The sequence below is a fragment of the Branchiostoma lanceolatum genome, chromosome 3, assembly GCF_035083965.1.
Source record: "Branchiostoma lanceolatum isolate klBraLanc5 chromosome 3, klBraLanc5.hap2, whole genome shotgun sequence".
Classification (NCBI taxonomy): domain Eukaryota; kingdom Metazoa; phylum Chordata; class Leptocardii; order Amphioxiformes; family Branchiostomatidae; genus Branchiostoma; species Branchiostoma lanceolatum.
The window spans coordinates 3,625,984-3,649,396 of record NC_089724.1 but is presented as its reverse complement, the minus strand read 5'-3'; the positions used below and the strand labels follow the sequence as shown (position 1 = coordinate 3,649,396).

Genomic DNA, 23,413 nt, shown 5'->3' with positions numbered 1-23,413 from the left:
GTAAATGATAGGAATGTCAAACTTGTGGCAATAGGAAGCTCAGTAAAGGTGAACATTACTATACATAAATCATGCAAATCAGAGCACTGTTTACATAATTTATGAGGTAATGCTACAATAGATAGCTTTCTTTGCTGAGGCTGAAGACTTCCATACATTGAACAACTTGTGTCATTTGGGTAGAGAAGCTGATGAACTGATGAAAATGAGGACATCATTTGCATAACTAAAGAAACAGTTATGCTATATCACTCGAAAAGCTCTGACATCATTTGGCGAAGGTATGATGAGGTCGTGGAGGTCGTAGTTCGAATGATCATTATAAAATGGCAGGAGAGATTCTAATTGCTCTGGGTCACTTTGAAATGACATCAATTTCTGTTACTGTACAGTAGTTATAACATTACAGGTAGGGTAAGACACCCAGTGAAAAAAGAATACATCTGGTTTATTGCAATATACATGTAATAATTGTACAAGCTCAGGGCAGGGCACCTGAAACATATGAAACCCTTTATTATTATCTAGGCTTGCTTGAGACAAAGAGATTTATTGATTTTCTTAGACAATTATGCTTAAGAAACTCTTAAAATACATTTAGACAACACAGAATTAAAGCCATATCTTGTATCAAGTTCGCATACAGGCAGTCTCATATTACATAAGTTCCAACACCAAAAGGATTTTGTCGCAGGTGATCAAGATGTATTTTCCCAAAGCAGCCTGGTGTACGTTACGTTAATATTACCATTGAAGGAGGTTTCAGTTATACATTATTACACCTGTGAAGTAGGCAGCTGGGAAGGCATCACGGTTTGAGCTGACACACTCAGAAGTGTGTGTATTCCCTTCTTGAAAAATATAGTGGCATCTGGTCGGAGACTAATCTTAGACAATGGATCATCATCTTATGTCACATTCCCTTGAAAGGACTGCATAACATTACCCCTGCCAGTAGCATGAATAGCAGAGTCCAGAGTTTTGACAGATAAATTGTAGGCTGGGACTCTAGCAACATATTGCCCATTTCAACCAACTGGGCATCTTTACACTTCAAGGTCCTACAAGATGTGACTGCTTATGACTATGAGTTTTGAAAACTGCAGCACACAGTGATGGATGTTATCTCTCGCCTTGTATATCCTCTTCTATGATGTCTCCATATATGTTCCTCCTCTTTTCTGCTGCAAAACAAGGCAAACATCTATAACATAAGTCTTTCCTTCCACTTTAACATGTAAATAATTCTCATTTTTCTGGAAAGCATTGATTTATAGATACATTTGTACTACCATAGTTCGAATGAAGAAACAAGATGCATACTTGCCTTTCTCTGGTAGAACTTCTTCAATATCCTCAGTCACAGCATTAGAATCATCTGATAACACATTTCCTTCCTGAATGGTTGCATCATCATTTTCAGGAATGGTTGCATCATCTTCATGCAATGTTGCATCATCTTCATCCCAGTTGACTAGGGATGCTGGGAATGCTGAAGGAGAGGATGATGGGAATGCTGGTGGAGAGGATGATGGGAATGCTGGTGGAGGGAATGATGGGAAATGAGGTGAAGGGGATGATGGGACAGACTGATCATTCTTATCGTTTCCATTATCTGAGGAGGATACTGTGACTTCTGTGTGATTCTCCTCTTGTTCTATAGTTGCTTCCTCTTTATCAAGATCAGCTACTTCACCAAGGGATGAAGTAAAAAGTGGCGAGCTGTACTCAATGGAGTAGTCTGTGTATTTCTCATCAATGTCAGATGGAACTTGCGGCTCTACCGCTGGTGAGGCCGCTGGTGAGGACAATGAAGCTGTGATTAGATATGGAGAGGGATAAGGTGGCAATGGAGGCAGGGCGGAGGGGGTCTCTTGCCTGGTGTAAAGTAAGTTTTGGGGGATGGGGGGAGCTCCCTTGGGATACCATCTGAAAAGAAAATAGACAGAATTAATAGTCATGCAGATGTTTGGTACATTTTTGACTTAGCTTTTCAACAGACAGATCATTAGTTATCATCGTCATTTGCCACTTCTGCAGTTGCTACCAATGCTTCCTGGATTTTCTGACCATCTATAAATGACTTGCATGTTAGAAGTCACTGTGCTCAACAGAACAGGGACATCTAGCGATGTCATAGAATATGTTGAGGAATATAGTAGAATGAAAAAAAAATGTTATATTAACTTCATATGATTGTACTTTGCCACAATGCTTGCCTGTGCTGCATCATCATTCACTATCATGGGCTATATAAGGGCCAATCAGTCAATCGCTAGGAGCAAAATTCTTAAGTCAGACTACCAGGATGTGACAAAAAAAAACATGGCCTTTGCCCCCTGACCTCTGCAGCTGGCAGTCTCTCCTTCTGAGCGCCTCCCCGTAGGTGGACCCCTGAAGGTGCATGAACCTCTCCGCCCATCTCTCGTGTTCCAGGTACCAGTATGTGAAGTGTCCCAGGTCTCTTCCCACCGTCAGAGCAGCTAAAGAAAAATACATTAAGTGTATATAGATGAAAGCTGTGTAAGCATGTAGCATAAGACCACGTGGTCTGGCATGTAAAACATACATACATGAAAGCTGGAAAATATAGGATGACAAACATCACACACTTGTGGCTAGGATGATAACAGTCCTTCTTCCTGGAAGTATTTTCTCTTACCGGAGGTGAACTACCCTTTCTGAAATGCCTGATTTAGAGTTGGACTATTAAATCTCTGCTTATACTATAAGCCCAATATTTTATATTAGATTAATGGAAATGTCAGTACTCACCATACTGGCATATTGCTTTCTGCCATAGATTGTATTCTGGAATAGATTGAAAAGATACTGAGTAAACACGAGATATCAACAGAATAAATAAAGAATCCTGTCGACATTACTTTGGGATTAAACATCAGCTGCATTCACCAATATGACTGACCTTTTATACATTTAAATGGGCCACATGATCATTGCCCATCAGACAAAACTCGAATGAGACTCACTTGCCCGTCTGGACAGGACTGTTGTGATGGCCGACACTCCAATCATGAAGGGAACAGCTAGGAATCAGAAGAGAAAGTCATTCTACCTCCTCCATTAACTAAACAGAATTATTTGTCCACTTCGGAAACAAGAAAATTCCCTTGCAAATTTTGAAGTCAGATGTCTGTTTTGAATATGGCTGTGGTTATTGACAGGATGTCCTGGCTGGAATCCGACCCCTGACCTCATGCTTGTTAGGCGATCACTCTACTGACTGAGCCACTGCACCAATTCTTTTATTGGATGTGTACCGATTAAAAGGCCTTTCTGTGCTTCCTGTCAATAAGACTTTTTGCACTCTGTGATGACAGAAATATAGATGCACTATGACATAAATAAAGATGCACTATGACATAAGATGGACAGCCAATTTCATAAATGATGATACCAATGGCTATGAATATGATACATGGCATTTATTCCTCAGTTTTATACCCACATCTCGTCCAGAACCTCTCGTGCTCGCACTCTTTAAAGGTCTGCTCCTCCTCTGACGTCATCATTCTCCAGTGGATGAACTATGAAACAAGAGGTTACGTCATAATGGCATCATCAAATTATGCAGATTCTTAAGAAAACAGTTGAATGTCTAAGAAAGGAAGAAACACCTGTAACAGTTGTCAAGTAATACTAGTAGCAGCAGGGTACACACAGCGCCGATATGATATAGCACCCAGAAGTTGTGCCTAGCTTTATCACAACAAACGGGTGGCACCCCAACACAACAATAACAAAGGATCGGCCCCGCCCCCTTCCGTGCACCTTGAAGTATGATTTGTGGAAACCCAACCTTGTCTCTGGCTCTAACTGGCACATCCTGTATCTCCAGCATGTAGACAAAGTCCTTGTCCGGCACCAGGATCCTCTCGCACGGGTTCGCGATCCATTTCTTGGTGGGAACGCGCATCAGCCGGGGGTTCTCCAGAAAGTCGAACTCCGCCATGGCCGGTGACGTCGTCTGTGCGATCCGCCTTCGTCTTGTGTGCCCGAAAATCGGCGTCTAGGCCCCTTTCTGAAACATGACAGCACCTTGCACAGCTCTAATGTAACCGTTGATGTACATGCCAGAGAAGAACTACACCAAAAGCCTTTTAACGCATCACTGAATGACCGAAAAGGGAGTCACTACAAGTTGCGAAATTATTTTCGCGGTCGGTCGGCCATGTTGGATGTTTACCTCGCGCGGTGCATGGCGGGGGGTGAGCTCAACTCGCCTACCTGAGGGTAGGTTCACTTCGACGTCATATTCTCAGTTTTCTCTCTTACCAAAAACGTACAATAAAAGAAGAAAGAAAAATCTATGGTAAAGATTCAGTACGTAAATTGTACACTTCATAACGTAATATTACGTTGAGGTGAACTGTGGTCTTCTGAATGAATGTATACTTTTTACTCCCTAAAATCAAGTGGTTCATGCCATAAACAACAACAACAAAAGTTGTCAACCTTGTCATCTGATAGCCTGATCCATCCGTATATGGGTCAATTAAGGATAACAATGTTTGTACAAGTTAATAACATCTCAAGCTACAAAACTACAACTGGACTGGTTGGTTCTTCTAGTACATTGTACTTTCTAAGACAAATAATCATCTACTTGTGTACCATTTTCTCGACGTAATACAATAATAACATACGCACACCCTTTTTCCGACATGGATCCTTCTGTGAATCCTTCTGTCCATCATTCAATCAGGTGTTTCCCTCTTGAAAAAAAAATTAAAATGTCTACACCTAGACTCGTGGTCAAAACACACACGTCCTCCCTGTCGTTCTATTATATAAATGTTCAAAGTACTGTGTCTTAATACTACTGTTAGTCGAACAAAATCGCCTGAAGAAAATTTTCAAGGACAAACTGCGCATGCTTTCTGTGGTGTCTGTCTTGACAGCCGGAGACGTAAACACGTCTGACTGTGACCCCGCCGTCGGGTGGTGCGCCTTCTAGACTCAGGTAAGGCAACACACCTGTTGTACAGGTAAGCACATAGGTAACTGTCGGTATGTAGGCAACGTCTGTAAATTATGCAGGTGTACGGTAAGTTTGACAGAGGTTTGTACTCGGTTAGAGTTAGAGTTCTAATCTTGAGTGACACATCGCTCGGCCGAACTGTAGGGGTGCGAATCAGAGAGCGCCTCCGTGGCACCTGGCCAAAAGGATGGAGGAAAAATTCAGGTGCTTCCTTGTTGGCACAAGCCGCAGAGGTATGGCCTGATTTAATACTTCAAGTCGCTGGTTTGTAGGCGTTTTTCTCATATGATCCATTTATTTACCCCCGTCCTTCCTCTTCATGCCACAATCAAAAGTTCAAATCAAAACACACTTCCGAGTTCGGGCCCCACCTCTAATCCAATATTTGCTGTTGTTTTGTGGGTTGATGAAAATACCATAGCGCAGGTTATAAACGGCTTTTGGGGATCATTCATTTGTTGTTTACGTTGAGCAAAACATGAATGCATGTGGATGACACCTAATCTGCTTGGCAAAGTTGATGTAAAACTGTATATGTGGCACCTGAAATTTCTGCTACAACACAACTCGTAAACAACTTCATGTCCATGTCCGATCATGTACATGTGTGTATTACGTTACTGTACTCTGACAATATTTACAGTACATGTTATTGTGGAAAGGCACGACGCGTGGCGCGACCCACTGAGTGTGAAACACGATACTCTACAAGCCAGTACTGTTTATACCTGTTGTGGTGGTACGGGTGTCCCCATTCAGTCCATTGTTCCTGCGTGGTGAACGCCCTTCATTCATAACCCAACATGCAGGTGTGTGTAGAGATGACTCTTTTGTGGCGTAGTAGGACTGTATCGTATTAACGTATCCCCGGCAAGCGGCAGTTTGTTAGCCTGAGCTAGGGCGTCTTGTCCAAACCTGGACTGTGTGCTTTGTATATACAAGCCTGTCTGCAGTGGTTTGAGGCTATTTTACACACTGGATAACCGGTTACCGCAATCACACCCCGTTCCCGACCAAATACAATCACTTTTGGCCACACAAGTCATTTTTTAGAACATACAAGTCCCCTTTCGTATGAAGACTGAGACGTCACTACTAATAGTAATTCCTTATCATGACAAAAAAGTCTTGCAAAACAGATTTTCCCCCGTCTCCAATCAAAAGTTTAATCCGTTACGTAAATCATTAGCGTGTTTACTGTAGAAGAAGACGGCCAACAACCCAGGGCACTCCTCTCCATTGAAACCAACCCACTGGCACTAACGCGGGCAGACGGCACGTAAATCGAGCCTTTCATATCATATATGTGCTAACGGAGTGTAAGGAAGGTCGGGGCAGGCCAGTGATGGTCTCTTTCTCTAGAATCAGTGGACTATGAAGTGAAGAGGAACAAACTCTGAGACACATCCAGCACAAGGCATCAATGCAATAAGTATCAAATGTCGTCTCAGTAGAGAGATTTCGGTAGCTATATAGTATATAGGTTACGATGATGATTGAGAGTTCTAATCTTCAGTGACACATCGCTCGGCCGTACGTAAGGGTGCGAATTAGAAAGAACGTCCTGCACTTGCGGCTGATGACGCCCAAACTAAGAGCAATAGAAAAGAACAGAAATCAGACTGAGGACATAGCGAGAGGTTTTAAATGCTGTATGTTGAATCACGTATAGACGTGCTACGATGCTAGATAATTATTTTACATAGTACATAGTCTACATGTTCGTGTAGCACCTATATATGTGAGTTACTCTGGTGTGAGCGATACCTGCGACCTTCATACGTTTGATATGCACCAAGCACGTGATCTCGTCCAACTGAAACTTGGCAGACAAAGAACAAATTGTTCTGGCATCACCCCTACAGGTTAACCTTCTTTGCAGGGTTTCTGGGCGTCCCCAGCGTTTATTTTCGGGGTGAGCGCCGATTCGTGATTTTCAGCATATTGGGGCTAGGTTATTTTGCGGGGAAAATCGGAATTGCCGGTGAGGTATTTCAGTATTTTGAGTCACCATGCAGTTCCAAAAATTAAAAACAAACATACAAACAAAGAAATGAGAATGGCGACAAACCCCTTTCTGGGACCGGCAATTACGATTTCTCCAGCAAAAGAAGCTAGCCCCGATATGTTGAAAATCACGAATCATGCAGCGCTCACCCCGAAAATAAACGCCGGCGCCGGCCAGGAAGCATGTCCGCAGCACAGGCGGTAGGCAAAGGTATTGTCGTTGAATAGCTGCTGAAGTTCCGATCGTGACGAAGTACTCGGCGCGGGAATCACCCGTACCGAGCTTCCGAGCGAAACCCGAAGCGATGCCGAAGGCGCGAGCGGGGGGTTCGGAGAGCCGAACAGGGTTCGGGGGGGCATTTCCGGAGTGAGCGACGGGAGAAACCGTCTTCGGGAGCATTTGAGCGAAAACATGTACCGCGGCGGTTACCCAACATAAATAACGTAGCCTAAAGCCCGTGTCCGCAGCTGTGTTATTGTCACCTCACATGACCTTTAGGTGAGACCAGAATGTACGCAACCGGGCCCTTGTTTGTTTGTATTGATAGTGATCTCTAAATCCGTAAAAGGCGTTTTACTATCGCCGCTCTGTTTGTTTTTTTAAAGTTTGTGATACTGATAATTCTATGATACTCAAAACACTAAACTACGAGACAAGTGATGAGCAGATACGTGTTTGTGAGAAAAATAGGTCAACACTTAGGTTACAAACATGTGCAGGGAAAAATCGAAGTTGTAGTGAAGGGATAGTCATGAAAGAGATGTTCCGGTGTAATATATGTATATAATATATAACAATTCACAGTGCTCTCGTCTTCGAAGCCATTATACACTAAAATAACGCCTCCCCTTCTATCACAATTCTTCACTAGAGGTTTCGGTCGAGTGCTAGTAGTGGCCGCGATTTCTTGCGTTTCCTTTCATTTAGGCGGCAAACGAAAGAAATCGCGGCCACTACTCAGTCATACCCCAACGAAACCTACGGGCGGATACTCTATCCCACGTATCAAGGCGTACGTCCGTCCTCGCAAGTCTCCCCCAAACCCGCGCGTATACTAGCATACACTGGGATACCATGACGTCATCAGCCGCACGTGCAGGACGTTCCCCCCGTCAGTGTGCGTCAGTACAGACCGTTTTCACCTGACGTCAGAGTAAGCTCTGCGGTGATACCGGTTGCTGTTACCATGGTTTCAAAGTCCTACCATAGCTGGGAGGTCACGTGACCGAAAACGTGCTCTCTAAACTGGAAAACACTAACGCTGTCCGGGAAAGTAGGAACTGACGCAATTGGCGTACGTGCGGGATCGTCTTTCTGATCCGCCGCCACAAGCTTACCATGTTTACAGATCAACTCAGCCGTCTTATCGGCTTCCATGTGAATAAAAGGGTGATTTTACGGCATGAAGTAGCCTACAGTAGGAGTCCCCACCTCGCCACATCAAACCACAAGTGGTTTTTTTCTTTGACAGAAAGTCGATCGATCATTCAATTGAAACAATATTGTCAGCTTAAGGTAAAATCACTGTTTTTTTATCATTCTCTACTGTATTAACGTCGTCATCTTTGGGTTTTTATTTATCACGTGGTTATATACCATATTGTAAACCTGCATCGCTGTATCTGTTCAATAAGGCTGTAAAACTCTGCCTTTTCTTCATTTTATCATTGATAGATATAGAGAACATTGGAAATGGGTGGCGTCATCATTTATTCATTAATTCATTCTGTGACAATTTTTAGCTAAAAACATGCAAAAATACTCTTTATGTGAGTGTTGATGATTGATTGATTTAAAACATGGAGTTTTGGCTCTTACATTATTGAAACAAAATCAAACGTAGGAATTCTCAGAAAGCCAAAACGAAAGAGAAAACCGGACGCGGAATACGTGCACGAATGATGTTGCAGCGTTCTCAGAAGGCCTTTAGCTTATCTCCAAGCAGATGTGGAATCAATCTGTACGCGCGTTTTTGTGGCATTTAGCGTAAAGCCATTGTCACATTTGAGCGTATATACAAGCCCGCATGAGTTGCGTATTAACATGTTTTTGGTTGAGGTTAAGTTTGCAGCCGAAGAAGTTATTTCTTTGGTTTGATAATTAGACTGGTCAATGGTGGGTCAAAGTAGAAAACAACTTCCTCCCCGTAAAATTTACTTAAACCCCAAAAAATGTTACCGCGGAACTTATGCGCACTTTTATATGCGCACAAGTGTGACAGGGCCCTTAGTGCGGATATCCCGTACGGAGGCAACCAACGGTATTGGAGCACACACGTCACTAACTAACTCCCGTGCACTTTGCACCACACACAGAGGACGTTAACACCGGACCAGCGGGCACTGTGGCAGAGGGCGGACCGGGCACACACCGTGAGCACCACGCATAGATGTAGCTCCGGGTCCAGGGACGCTAGCGAACACTCCGCAACGCCATGGCCAAGGGAGGGACCGGAGGGATTCTCTTAGTAGAAGGCGGCTTCGATAGATTGCAGGTAAGTTGACTTTTACTTGTTTTAAACGCACGAGTTAGACAAAAATACTACAAATCTGCGGTCCCATATGTTTAAGGGTTTCGTGGTGCGCGAAGCATCTGGTTTGTATAGCGAGAGCCCATTTCCATTACCGAAGCTGACCCCGAGGTGGTGAAAAATACTCCCCGTATCGAACTAAAAAGTGTCCGTACGCAGAATGTTATCACCTCAACACTTGATCATGAGTGGTTTAAGAGAGAGAGGGAGATAAGGCTGGCTGTCTGTACACCGTTGCGTTGTTGTGTTTGTGTGGTTATTAATCAAGTACAGTGCGCCATATATTTCATCGCAGAAAGTACAGATTCCAATATCTAGCTGATCAGAGCCATACGGTGGGAAAATTGTTAATAGTTTATCCCGTAGAGTTTTATCAAATACACCTCCGACAATATGGAAGGGGGAGGGGCAGTAGACCGCGGCATGTTTTCACCCCGCATGTACTTAGCACCCGTCGTAGGTTAATAATACAACCAGGTTAATTATATCTTATTTACGTAATGGGTTTGAAACGTAAATGTTTTTGTATCGCATCGCCCCGCGTGGCCGATATGTTCAATGCACGTGTTCTGTGGTTCTCTTTAAAGGTCATTTTGTTTGTGTCGGGAGTCCGACTTGTGGCTTTTAGCTAACCTCTACCAGGCCCCGTGGATGGCTGGAAAAATAGCAGAGATTGGCCAAATAGAGTGAACAGTATTCTAAGGGAGTCGGCTACTGACAGAGGGTCCAATATATCATACACGAGGTCACAAACTGTAACTTCTATAGCGGACTAACATCTCTAGCATGTTATCCGTCTATTTAGCCAATTTCTACGATTTTTCCAGCGACCCGTGGAGCCTGGTAGAGGCTAGCTTTTAGTCACGACGCTGAATTCACAAAGGTGGTGGCGGAAACGTGCTACCTGTTGTATTTACCTAGCGACCGGGTAAAGATAGATTAGACGGTGGTGCAAATGGAACGTACGTCGATACGCAGGTGTTATCGTTCCACGCAAACAGTTGGGCAACTCTGCGCTCGGCTCTCCGGTCCCACGGCATTCACAGCCAACTGCCTTCACTATGCCATCAGTTTTGCGATGATTAATTAACTTTTTTTTGCGTTGGTTAGAACTTTTAAGTTTTGTTTAGTTTTAAACTTAAAAGTTTGGTCTACTCACTCACTAGGGCGCACCTGACCCATTTGCGACGAACTACAGTGTGGTGGATTTCGTGTCCTCAAACACTGTACAATATACTGCATGGCGGCCAACAGACGAGTATAGTAATTTGTTATACTCGTGTATGTAGACCTACACTGCAGAGTCTGCTACGCGTATACGACAGGCGCTAGGGTATAGCCTTCGGAAGCAAACAGAACTAGAATTGAGAGTTTATTTCGCATGAAAGGGTACCATCAATGGTCTGGTCTTAACGCACGACGGACAGTGATCCAAGGGGCAACGGACGTATTGCTGCCGAACAAATGTCATTTTAGAGCTCAGACTCAGATGCTACTGTGACACCGTCGCCGGCTTAGGCCTACTATTGGCAGCTGAACTACAGCCATTTAAAGAGCAGAGGTTACTGAACTCTGATCTCAGGAGAAAGGCGGGGGTAGATTGATCGTAAACTAAATGGACGGCTTAAGACTCCCTGTGTGGGACTGCAGTCTTGCCCGTAGCTTGCTTTCATTGTGTACTGAACCCTAATCCCGTGAGAAAGCGGGGTGAAATTAATGTATAATTTGATAGGGTGGTTCAAAATTCCCTTTGAGTGGCTGCAAACCCCGCCACCAGTCTCGTAAGTTCACTGACCCCTAGCCTGGGTGCAAGCCTGTTGCCAGGGCACACAGGCCAGCTCCTTGGCTACAGGGCCGACATGCTCCCACTACGGGAAATTTTGCCTTTCATGATATCGATCCTACGTCGACTCCAGCTCGGACATGTTGTAAGGGATTGCATTCGTCATTTTGGAAGGTGACGTAAAGCCGTCGGCCCTGTGTATAAGGGAGCTTCAGGCATTAGCCTAAAGCGTCAAACCTCTGCACGTAAAAGAACCCAACACACTAATATCGGTGACCTTGTGCTTGGCCAAAAACGCGAGCTGTAGCGAAGCCGCATTGCAGCTACTTGAAAATGCATCATGCTTCACCTCAAATGAGGATGCCTTGAAAAGAAAACGAATATCCTGAGTAACTCTGCGGATAGACCAAGTGGGGCAGGGTGCCAACTCTGGGAGCGGAACATGCGTTTCTCCCCCAGCCGAAGGGATCGGCATCTAGGCTAACTGAACTCCGCATCTCGTGTGTGCGCAGGCGCGTGCCAGAGAATAACAACACGTGCTCCACGTATTTTATCAGTCGCCGCCCAGACAAACGGTCACAACGCTGCTTTATCTCCCTCGAAATTCGAAAAGGGCAAACTGATGATCGCACTTCACAAGACTAGTTACTGCACTTAACATCACACAAAAGCTCGATTATACCGTAGTACGAATATTCTTTATTCTAGTATAGGTCCCGTTTGTGCCTATATATTGACATTTTGACCAAATATAAAGAGTGTAATTATTTTTGTTTTAAAGATATATGTTACCTTTTAATAGTTCTATCAAAAATACATTTGGTGATTGTAAACAAAATCCTTTCCTCACATGTACTGATCTAGCTATGCTATAGTCACATGAGGAGGAATGTCGGTTTAGCGGCAAACATTGTTTTTACTCTATTTACATCCTTTCCATTCCTTTTTTTTTGTCAGAAAAAAGACGAAAAAACGGAAGAAGGAAGTGAAGACTCCACTGAGAGGAGAACGCAAAGGAAGGTTACTGACATTGCCAGCCACGTCAGAACTCTCAGCAGGAAACCTAGCAACGGATTCGTAGAACGATTCGACTGTGTGCTCTTCATATTCCCCTACACCTTCGTCACGGACGACCGTTGCCGCACGGAACTCAAGACGATCGTGCAGGACGTTAAGGACCGGAAGTTCGTGTCTAAGAACGCGGCGTATGTTGGCGTCATCGTTGTCGAATCGGCGCCCGCGGACTTGGAAACTCCCGTCATGCGCCTTACCAGACTGTTGGAAAAATATCTGAAACTGCCCAACTTCAGACAGCCTCAGATCTGTTATTTTGTAGAAAAGGACTCCAACTCGCCGAACGTCTTAAAGAGCACGATTCGAGACGCCATGGAGATTTCTGAAGAAGGTGAGGTTGGCATTAGGGGATGGTACAGTAAGCATGATGGGGAAGGGAGGAGGACAAGCCCTTGTGTTTATGAAGGAATGGAAATATGATGTATGAATGTGATAACATAAACGAATCATGAGTTACTTTCAAGCTTAAGCCTGCTCGACATATTTGTTCATATCTCTAATTCATTATTCATAGTGATGCTGCTGATGATGATGATGATTGGTTTGATGATGATGATCTCTCCGCGTAAATATTTCCCTCATCAATTCTTCCAGGTAATGAAAAATCCCCCAGCTGAATATTTCCCTGAAGACGTTCTATTCTGTTGATGTTACAAATTCAAACGCAAATTTATATTTGATATTAAACCATCATCCTGTTTTTTGTCAGCGGTTTCTACGTCCACACTGTTCCACCAAAGTTGTTTGCATAGTTACTGTTATGTCACATTGTGGCTCTCGCCCACACAAACCTAGCGCTGTATCCATGACGTCTTCGGCTTATTACAAAACGTCCATTACAAAACGTAAATCTTCAATTGGCTTGGTGATACTTTTTCACGTACATGTAGCTAGTGGTGTTGCAATACGCAAGCATGCAGCTCCGCTACGGCTGTCGCTTTCGGCAAATCACAACATGAGGACCATCTTACTTCGATTCAACATCCATCATTATCGATTAAATTTTGCGAATAATACCAATATCGGTGATCAGCACAAAGTGTTCATGTTACTCCGCCTGTTTATTCCAGACTCCTACCTACAGAGAGAAAGCCGGCTCACCAAGGTGACGCGTTGTCTGGCGCTCCGGAGGAAACCATCTCACAGAGAGGGGGAGTTAGAAAGGTACGCGCAGATTCCTAGCGTCATACGTTTATAAAGCAGTGTCAGGAGTTGTATTACAGAAGTGATACAATATTGTATACAAAAACTAACATGGCATTTTCTACATACAAAACAGAACTTAAACTAGTAAGTAAAAATGATATTACATAACATGTTGGTCTCAACGGGTGCTTGGGCATTTCTACTGGTAAGACTAGCTACCTGTGACAGATAGGTGCATAGAATAAAGCTTATAACATCATTACATACAAGACAAAACTTTAAACTTGATAGTAAGTAATGGACGCGAGGGAATGGACGCTTACTAATTCAAATGTTTTGCACTCAGAGCTCGGGAGCAAGAGAGAACGACTCGACTACTTCTTCAGAACACAACTCAGCAGGACACGCAAGTATGAGATGTGAGTATGGGGTTCCTGAATATGAACAGAAAATTCCCCAAATAAAACAAAAGATCAACTGGTTCAATTTCAATTATTCAAAGAACATATAATCCACAGTATTGTTTTGTTGCCTTCGCTAACCACGTTTTATTCTTTGATAAAACATGAACGAAATTTCACAGTTGTACACAATAAAGAACTGTACTTCGTTTGCACAGAAAATATATTTCTCTTGGATTTGTATATAATTGCATGGCTAAAGAAACAAAAACTACAAAGGCATCATTTCTCATAAGTCCACCGTGCCCATTTTAAACCTGTCACTGACTTAGGTGTACTTGTATTTTTTAGCAAGACGGAAGGACATGTGCTGACGAAGCGTGGCCAAGTGACGTCATCTTATTGCTAGGGTGCAAACATTGCTGTGGACTTCTTTCGACAAAGTAGTCCAAAATCGATGCTAGTGACGATGCCATCCGTAAACTAACCGTCACGTGGCCTTCTAGACACTATTGTTGCTGCAATTACAATGCAAGAAGAGGTATTTAGAAGAATTCAAAGTCGAGGGGAGACTTAAGTTTTTAACGAAGAGCATGAGGTATATATACAGGAAACACATATGCATGTAAGGTGCATGAAATAAATGAATTGTAATTGGTTTAGCTTTCCAATGAGCACTGCGATTGCTTGGGATATCCGGATGAGTCATTCAAAATGGCCGACCTATGACGTCACGAATCACAATGTCTGTGCCCATGGACAGAAGTACAATGTAAAACAAGTTTTTGCAAAGAGACATTCCCGTGCCACCCACTACATGTGTTAGATTAGAACACGCAGACCAAGCATATCACTTAACTCTATCATATTCATAAATATTGTCTTGTGATTACATAGCCTGAGTACCAGCCTTTTTAGCTTCCGTCCGATACCCAAACTCCGCTACCGGTAGCGAAGCTTGACGTATCCTGACGTGATCCGGAACCTAAGATCCGAAAGAATCCGAACAGATCCGGCGCCGTATCATTTCTCGGCAGGCTAATGGGCATCAAAATATTGGGACTCAAGGTACCACTTGCATATTTGAGTTGTGCAAGTACGTACTTACACAAGTTGTGTAAGTGGTACCTTGAGTCCCAATATTTTGATGCCCATTAGCCTGCCGAGAAATATACGGCCCCGGATCTTGATTCCGGGTCACGTCAGGATACGTCAGGATCCGAGGTCATTTCGTGCAGTGTTGGGTAGCGGAAGGAAACTAAAAAGGCTGGTACCCAGGCTGGTGATGACAGGCACCATAACGTTTCTGTTTCCTTTGTGTGACATTGTCAGTCAATTGAAGACAGTAGGGATAATCTCCAAGCAGATCTCCACGGTGCTAAAATTGTACAAGCTTGCCAAAGAAGCTCCAGTCAGCCAGGGGAGTTGTCCCGGGTTGCTATAAAAACTCCTTCTGCCAGTTGGATACAGTCTTTGCAACCGTTGGGTCTGCTTGGAGACTTACAGAATTTTGTCGATGAACCTCAGCATGTATAGTTTACTTACATTGATCTCCAAGCAGATGTTTGAAGGCAAAATCGTTACGTTTTCATGACTGCCCATTTCTGTCACTGTTAGGGAGGTTATTTTAGACAGAAACGAACAGCAAAGACAATGGACCGATTTTGCCTCCCGGCATCTGCTTGGAGATAAGACTTAGGCTATATCAACACTTTACTAGACCAAGGCAATTGGGCCAAAAGTTGTGCTAATTTACCTACCGACGTGCAAACACCATTTGTAATTTTTTAATTGAAAGAAAAGTTCGGTGTATTCATGTATGAGTAACTGTTCGAGAAGGGAGTCGAAGGAAAACAGGGCCCTCAGGACTAGCCACGTCATCGTTTTTCAATGATCATTTATGTTCTATTTATTGGGTTGGCTGTTCAGGACACACAGCCAGGGCTGCCCAACTAGCCTATATGGCTATTACAAAGGGCTAGCCCTGCTGACAAGGACAAGATATTACAATGGACAGTATAACCGGACTGGACAGGTGCAATGGCCTAGTTGGTAGAGTGCGCGCCTTGCACACGGTAGGTCGTGAGTTCGAACCCCGGCCGGGTCATACCAAAGACTTTAAAAATGGTACATACTGCTTTCTCTGCTTAGCACTCAGCATTTGGGAAAGAGTATGGAAGTTAAACACACATCACTACCAGCGGACCAGCCCCCTGCTGTAGTGACTTGCACAAATGTGTGTGGCCCAAGGGCTATAGAAATGGAAATGGGCGCCACCCCTATGCGTCTTTTCAAGACGCCCGGGTCACTTTAACTTTGACAGTATAACGAGCTATGACAATATTCTAAATACATGTACATATTAAAAGCTATCGTATATAAATGATCATAACATGCTCTTTTTACTGGTGGTATGAATCTTGATCATAAAATTCAGTGTCAATATCAACTGGAAGTACGCAGCCAACGTCATCAACAAGCACTTGGCGTCCATTTGCCAGGCTCTGAGCCCATTGGACTACAGTAAGCTTCCATCCTTCCTGCCGGCTAGAACACCACCACAAGTCAACCCATGGGACATGTACAATAGGTTGAAACGGGTTAAGGTGTCAAAAGCCCCTGGCCCGGATCAGATGCCACCGAGACTCATCAAGGAGTTCGCCTATGAGCTGTCCACACCGCTAACAGACATCTTGAATGCGTCTCTCAGGGAGGGAAGGGTACCGCCCGAGTGGAAGGAGGCTACAGTCGTTCTTGTTCCAAAGAAGCAGCCAGCCGACCTGGACAATGTCCGACCTGTTTCCCTCACAGCTCAGTTTGCCAAAGTGTGTGAAGGGTTTGTGTCTTCATGGATTCTGTCTGACATCTCCTCCCAAATAGACCCCAAGCAGTTTGGAAATTTAAAAAGATGTTCGACTACACACTGTCTCATTGACCTGCTGAACTTCTTTTTCGCTGGGATCGAACGGAAAGCGTCAGCTGGCACGCTAATCCTTACTGACTTTTCTAAAGCTTTCGACCGGGTATGCCATAACACCGCCGTCAGTAAACTCATCAGCATGGGAGCAAGACCATCCCTCATTCCGTGGCTCTGCAGCTTCATGTCTTGTCGTAAACAGCGTGTCCGCTACCAGGGAGTACTGTCGGACTGGGAGTTTCTTACATGTGGGGTAGCCCAAGGAACCCTGTTAGGACCTCTTGTGTTCCTGGTAATGATAAACGACTTTAAACCTGCAACCACAAACTCACACTGGAAGTGCGTTGATGACGTTAACCTTGGGGAGATGAGAACATCAGCAACAACGTCGACCCTCCAGACAGACCTCGACAACCTTGAGATCTGGTCAACAAACAGCCACATGATGCTCAACCCCCAAAAATGCAAGGCAATGCATTTCTGTTTTATGCGCCACCCCCCGCAGGTACCGGCACTCACCCTTGGAGGAGTACCCCTCACCATCGTCACACAGGCCAGGCTGTTAGGGTTACACATAAGGTCAGACTTGCGGTGGGACAACCAGGTGAACGAGATGGTGTCTAAAGGCAGCAAGCGACTCTTTCTCGTCAGTAGGCTGCGCCGATCCGGCATACCTACGTCTGATCTCGTCACCATCTACTGTGGATACGTCAGACCCATACTAGAGTATGCCACCCCCTGCTGGAGTGCAGCGCTCACACAGAAACAGTCCGACGCCCTAGAATGTGTTCAGAAACGGGCCTGCAGGATTATACTAGGACGGACTTACAACTCATACACTGCTACCCTGAACCAGCTTAACCTTCCAAGACTGTCAACTAGAAGACAACAGTTATGCACCGACTTTGCTGCTAAACTAGAACAGTCCCCACGTTTTCGCTCCTGGCTTCCGCCCACCCGTTGTCAGCAACATGGCAGAAACCTTCGGAACGCGAGCCGCTATGGACAACCCTCTGGCACAAACCGTTACACCAGAAGCGCCATTCCGGCCATCATCAGACTTTTAAATGAACTCTAGAGAACATTGTTACCACATTTTCCTAGCATTGTTTCTCCCGAGGCAATCCCTAAGAGAGTGCACGTGATAGTGAAATATTTTAAATGGTCTAAGTAAATGTTTTAACTGATATTGATTGTCTAAAAACTTTTAATCGATGCCTGAAAGCTGTGTAAACTACAATGAACTATGTTTTATTTTGCCTCGCAATTCAGCCTCGTAATGGCTGCCATGAGGCTTGTCTGTCAAATGATGATGACAAAATAAACCAGTCTACTACTAATATCGAAACGTATTTATTGGACAGGTGCAAGCTTACCTACATGTATTGTGACCTTAAGTGGAAATGAAGATGATACGGTGCACTTTCTGCTGTAATATTTGTTTCTATGTCGTCTCGATATATAAGAATTCAATAAATTCCAATCACTTTGATCAAACGGACGAACCACAATCTTGTTTGAGCGTGAAAAGTTCGACGCGAATTAGATGCTAAGGTGGCTTTCATAGACGTGTCGATAGGCGGCGTTACTGAGTAGGTAAGCCGTCTTTCTTACGTCTATGCACTTACTTCTACGGTAGTAAAAAGGTAATTGTCCTCGCGGCTCCAGGGTCAGTCACCTTTGCCAGAAAGGTTATATATTTTCGATAGCAACATGTCCTAGCCACCCGGGGGCTGCGTCTTCTATATCTTATATGTATCTAGCTTTGCATGTGTTTCATTCACTGCTGCTCAGACATCTGGGATGTGTGCAATAAACGTTGAGTTGACTTGTTTTTCGATACCTGAGAACATCATGATTGTAAATTTTCATCCTGGTCATGAATGTTAAAATCATTCAAATAGCCAGCCCCAGACAATCAGCACCTCCGTGTATACGTACGTAAGATTGATTTTGGGTCGTTTGTCACACGGCATTGCGGATCAGATCCCGGCGGACGCACCCTACAAGACTGTACTGACAACAGCGATCGGTGGCGGAGGCGTTCTACACTCGCGAATTCCTCCCCAGAGATAGCCAACTAAAGCAATTCTGAGTGGTTTTAAAGGTATGTTTTTGCAAGTGGATACTTATTGAATAGCATGCTAAATGTGTTGTGTACACAGTTTGTTATTCAATAATCATGCTTCAATTCTCCAAGCAGATAGAAGGTTGTGACGTTTTCTGGCTGTAGGCAAGGGTAGGTAGCTGTCAGAGAAACCCAGCCGTCAGAAAACGATTTTTCGGCCCCACGTCTACAGAGATAGTTCAGTAGAGGGACAGTTCTGGATATAACTGTTAGTTCTGAAGAGGTAAACAGGGGTACTGCGCCCTGATACTTTAGTTTGTGACGTCGTATTCCTAGAAAAAGTTCTGCCAAAACCGGAACATTCAGATTGGCCATGTCACTTGTGAGGCCATCGTGTGTTTAAAATGTCTCTTTAGGCCTTTTGTAACAGTAGATTTCTCGGTAAGAGGCTTCAGACAATGAGCAACAGCAACTTCCCACGGCTGATTTGTCTACAGCTGGTTATTTCTTTAACTAATTGCATTATTTCTACGAAGAAAACAGTCCATTTATGAATGTTTGGACGAACATTCTAGAAAAAGTCAGAGAAGTGTGACGTTTTCTATCTTTCTGTTGATTTTCAAATTCAATTTTCTTGTCCTTTCTATACATGGTAAGATTAAACAACACTATCCCATTAAGTGTACTTTATTGAGTGTACCTCACCGGAGTAAATCCGGACGAATGTTGATGATGATGATCCCATTGCAAATCGACCTTCATGGAGCGACCTTCATTGAGCGACCTTCATGCTGAATGACCTGCAGTGGCCCCTTCTCTCTGAGAGGAGGAGGAACGCCCGCCTCGCCTTTTTCGACGACTATATCAATATAAACAGTGAAACCAGCTCAAGGGCGCATCCGGGGGAGCAATACTCTCAAATTTTAAACAATCAACGTTAGAACAAATACATACAAATATTCATACTTCCCCCGCACCATCCCCCAGTGGAATCCCTTCCTTGCGCGGCTTGTTTCAGTGCTCTTTTTAAACGCCCAAAGTATGGAATTATGATAAAAATGTGCTTGTATGAGGAAGTAGATGTCAATATCATACAGATTGCAATATAGAGAATATTTCCAGTTTTAACGTTCTGACAATGCTTTGGGTGCATTTTACATTATCTCTGCTGCCTAACTCTGTAACCGAAAGAGAATTGGGTGCTAAACGGCTACTTAAGTGTGCTAAGAATGTAAACAAGGTTGGAAAAACGTCAGCAAAAAGAGTAAAGAACATCGATATCAATATTCAAACAGCCATTTTCAGACAATCAACACAACCATATCACCCAAATCAAAGTAACTTGCATCTGGTTGTCACACACTGTAGAGAAACAACTACTGAAGCACGCATCCAACGGCTGTTCTACGTGTATGCGCATGCCTTTTGTTATTTTACATTCGACTTTCTTCCAATGAAAATAAGCTTGTAACAGCCATATAACTGTTATCAAAGCACACTGTTAACGTTTGTCTGCGATTTCATACTTTGGCTTTTCGGCTTCTTGATAGTATTCTTATCTCCATGAAAAATTGAGATATTGTTTTTGGCGTGTCTGTGTGTCTGTCTGTGTGTGTGTGTGTGTGTGTGTGTGTGTGTGTGTGTGTTTCCGGACTATTGTAGTCAGCATAACTCAAGAACCTCTGGATGGATTACGATGATATTTGGTATGTGGGCGGGTGCTGTGGAGCCGAAATTCAAGGTCGATTTTGGGCCCCCTGGTATGTGGCCTTGGTACTGCAGCAGACCTTCAATTTTCGTATAATTTGAACTGGACGTGCTATGGTCTTGATTTGTGGCTGGCAGATAGCTTGTGATGTAATAAAGAAGTGGTGTATGTTTGGGCCCCCTAGCAGCTTGCTCTAGAACTGCAGGGGCGTTATTGTGAAAATCATCTAAGGAGAATTACTAAACAAAGGAACAACGGATTTGCATGATATTTAGTATGCAGGTAGCTAAGATATACACAATGAAGTGCAAATTATGCTAATTGGGACTTAATTTGCATATCTATTGAGGAAAATCTATATTTGCAGTGTTTTCCATTATAAGACTCAAATACATGTAACGTATGTAGTTTATTGAAAGTGGATTATCAACAGATAACAATTATGCAAATAAATTCCTAATTTGCATAATTAATGCAAAAACACCGAAATTCATTAAATTTGAAAAATTAAAGGACTGTCAATATTGCAACCTGTGTAAGTAAGATGAAGGTGCTGATGATTAAGCATATATTATGTAAATGTTTAAGTCATTTGCATAAATAGAATTGTTCATGGAGATATGAGGTCGCGGAACTTTGGCAGCAGCAACGGCTAAGGTATTTTTTGTCGGTCTCGGTAGGGTCCGATTTTCTGGAATGGTCGGCGCTCTACCGACGGATTGAGTATGGTCGATACGCCACAGGGCTTTTGTGGTAGTCGCTGTTGCCTTGTTTGCACATTAACAAAAACAACTCTGTATTAGGTCCGTTGAAAGAGGATTCCCAACAATCATACACTAGCTTGCTCCCACTCATCAACCTTACTTGTACATATAACTGTAACGGTTAGCTTTAGTACTCCCAGGCCGGATGACTCCTTCTCATATTTTTCCAACGGGCAGGCGTTATCAAGGCGGACCTTGAGCATAACCAAGTCATCCGGCAGCTCGCTGCAAGCATCCCAACCAGAACCAGCACGTCTCCCTCGATTTGGAGCTAAGACACGGAGTCGGTGTGGTTTTACAGAGAAGCTTCTTGTTCTTTTCAGGTGCCAGGGCACCATGGGAAGAAAGCTGCGACACCTTCTGATTTTCCTTCTCATTGTCCTGAAGGAGCCCACCATGCTGGAAGCTGGCTGCAGCTGTGCACCATCATCACGCTGCTCATGCGCCAACTACCTGGGCCTCACCAGCATTCCCCGGAACCTCCCAACATCCATCCATGAGTTACATTTGCAAGGTAACCGGATAACTAGTATTCGGCCTGGTGCATTTGCATATCTGCCTCGGCTACAGACTTTGGACCTGTCTTACAACGAGATAACGATGGTTCAGGCCGGTGCATTTGCAAATCTGACCCAGCTTGACTTCTTGTCCCTGACCGCCAACAAGATAACCGAGATTCAGGCAGGTGTATTTGCCAATTTACCCCAGCTCAAACTGTTGGGACTGTCACAAAACCAGATAACAAAGATTCAGCCCGGTTCATTCGCAAATCTAATCCACCTTAAAGTGTTGACGCTGAATAAGAACAAAATAGCTGAGATTCAACCCGGTACTTTTGTTAATTTGCCCCAGCTACACAAGTTGTTCCTGTCAAACAACCAGATATCAAAGTTTCAGGCAGGTACATTTACAAATCTTTCCCAGCTTCAAACTTTGAAGCTGTACAAAAAACAGACAACAACGATTCATTCTGGTCTATTTGCAAATGTGCCACGGCTCCAAGAGCTGGACCTGCACCACAACCAGATAACAGTGATTGACCCGGGTGCATTTTTAAATCTGCCCCAACTCTACTGTTTGGACCTTCAGTCAAACAAGATGTCTGCCATTACCCTTCAGTTTATGGCCTATCGGCACCTATTATTATCATAAAACTTGACGGGAACCCCTGGCAGTGTGACTGTAGGATGGCTCCCTTCAGGCTAGATACTACTAAATTCCCTACCTTTAAAAACGAGATAATCTGTGCCAAGCCCGCACAATTCCGGGGTCAGAAGCTTGTGGATGTCAATCTTGAAGCATTAATATGTGACGAGACAACCATATCAACACTGCCTGTTGATATCCAAACCCCAATTCCTTCATCTGCAGTGTCAGCATCTTCATTCGGCCACACAGAAAGCACTGCTGGTCCAACAGCGCGTCCTGCAGTGTCAACATCTTCATTCGGCCACACAGAAAGCACTGCTGGTCCAACAGCGCGTCCTGCAGTGTCAACATCTTCATTCGGCCACAAAAAAAGCACTGATGGCCCAACAGCGCGTCCTGCAGTGTCAACATCTTCATTTGGCCACACAGAAAGCACTGATGGCCCTACAGCACGTCCTGTACGCTCCATGTCTGCCACACAGCCCCTTCATAGCCCGTTAGAAAGTGCTAACAATTGTTACAATGGCACCGACGCCTCTCGCGTTCACAGCTTCAGACGCAATGCTGGCCCAACAGAAGATCATACAGGCAAAATAAGCCAAGCAAAAGCAACACTAACTTCGCTCCTTGTACTAACCTCTGGCAAACCAGAAATCAGCAGTACCCATGAAGTTGTGCCCAGTCTCCCCATACCTGTTCTCTTTGCCTCTGTCTGTGGATCAGTCCCGGGCATTGTCCTTGTTGGTACCATCATTCTCACAATCTGGTACAAGAGGAGGAAGATGCCATCCTCCTTAGGAGTAAATCCCAACGTCGTTGCAATTGGCGGCAATACGAACGCAGCAATTTCTGTGATGACCGGT

At 44.0% G+C, this 23,413-nt stretch overlaps 2 protein-coding genes across 3 annotated transcripts; one reads left to right on the top strand and one right to left on the bottom strand.

Moving 5' to 3' along the window:
• Positions 1-427: 427 nt before the first annotated feature.
• LOC136429745 (uncharacterized) lies at positions 428-4,248 on the bottom strand. 2 transcript variants are annotated; one of them, XM_066419700.1, is made up of 7 exons: positions 3,821-4,248; positions 3,470-3,548; positions 2,991-3,047; positions 2,776-2,811; positions 2,345-2,483; positions 1,328-1,929; positions 428-1,181 (listed from the first exon to the last, which is right to left on the bottom strand). In XM_066419700.1, the coding sequence occupies exons 1-7, from the start codon at positions 3,971-3,973 to the stop codon at positions 1,123-1,125; spliced, it is 1,125 nt and encodes a 374-aa protein (XP_066275797.1). In that variant the 5' UTR covers positions 3,974-4,248; the 3' UTR covers positions 428-1,122. The 2 variants fall into 2 exon arrangements, with proteins under 2 accessions (XP_066275797.1, XP_066275796.1); XM_066419699.1 differs by having other exon boundaries at positions 428-1,184; positions 3,821-4,247.
• Positions 4,249-4,849: 601 nt separating this feature from the next.
• LOC136429744 (uncharacterized) lies at positions 4,850-14,852 on the top strand. Its single transcript, XM_066419698.1, has 6 exons — positions 4,850-4,984; positions 9,328-9,504; positions 12,281-12,728; positions 13,468-13,561; positions 13,890-13,962; positions 14,296-14,852. Exons 2-5 carry the CDS (start codon positions 9,445-9,447, stop codon positions 13,957-13,959), a joined length of 672 nt encoding a protein of 223 aa, XP_066275795.1. The 5' UTR covers positions 4,850-4,984; positions 9,328-9,444; the 3' UTR covers positions 13,960-13,962; positions 14,296-14,852.
• The last annotated feature ends 8,561 nt before the right edge of the window (positions 14,853-23,413 follow it).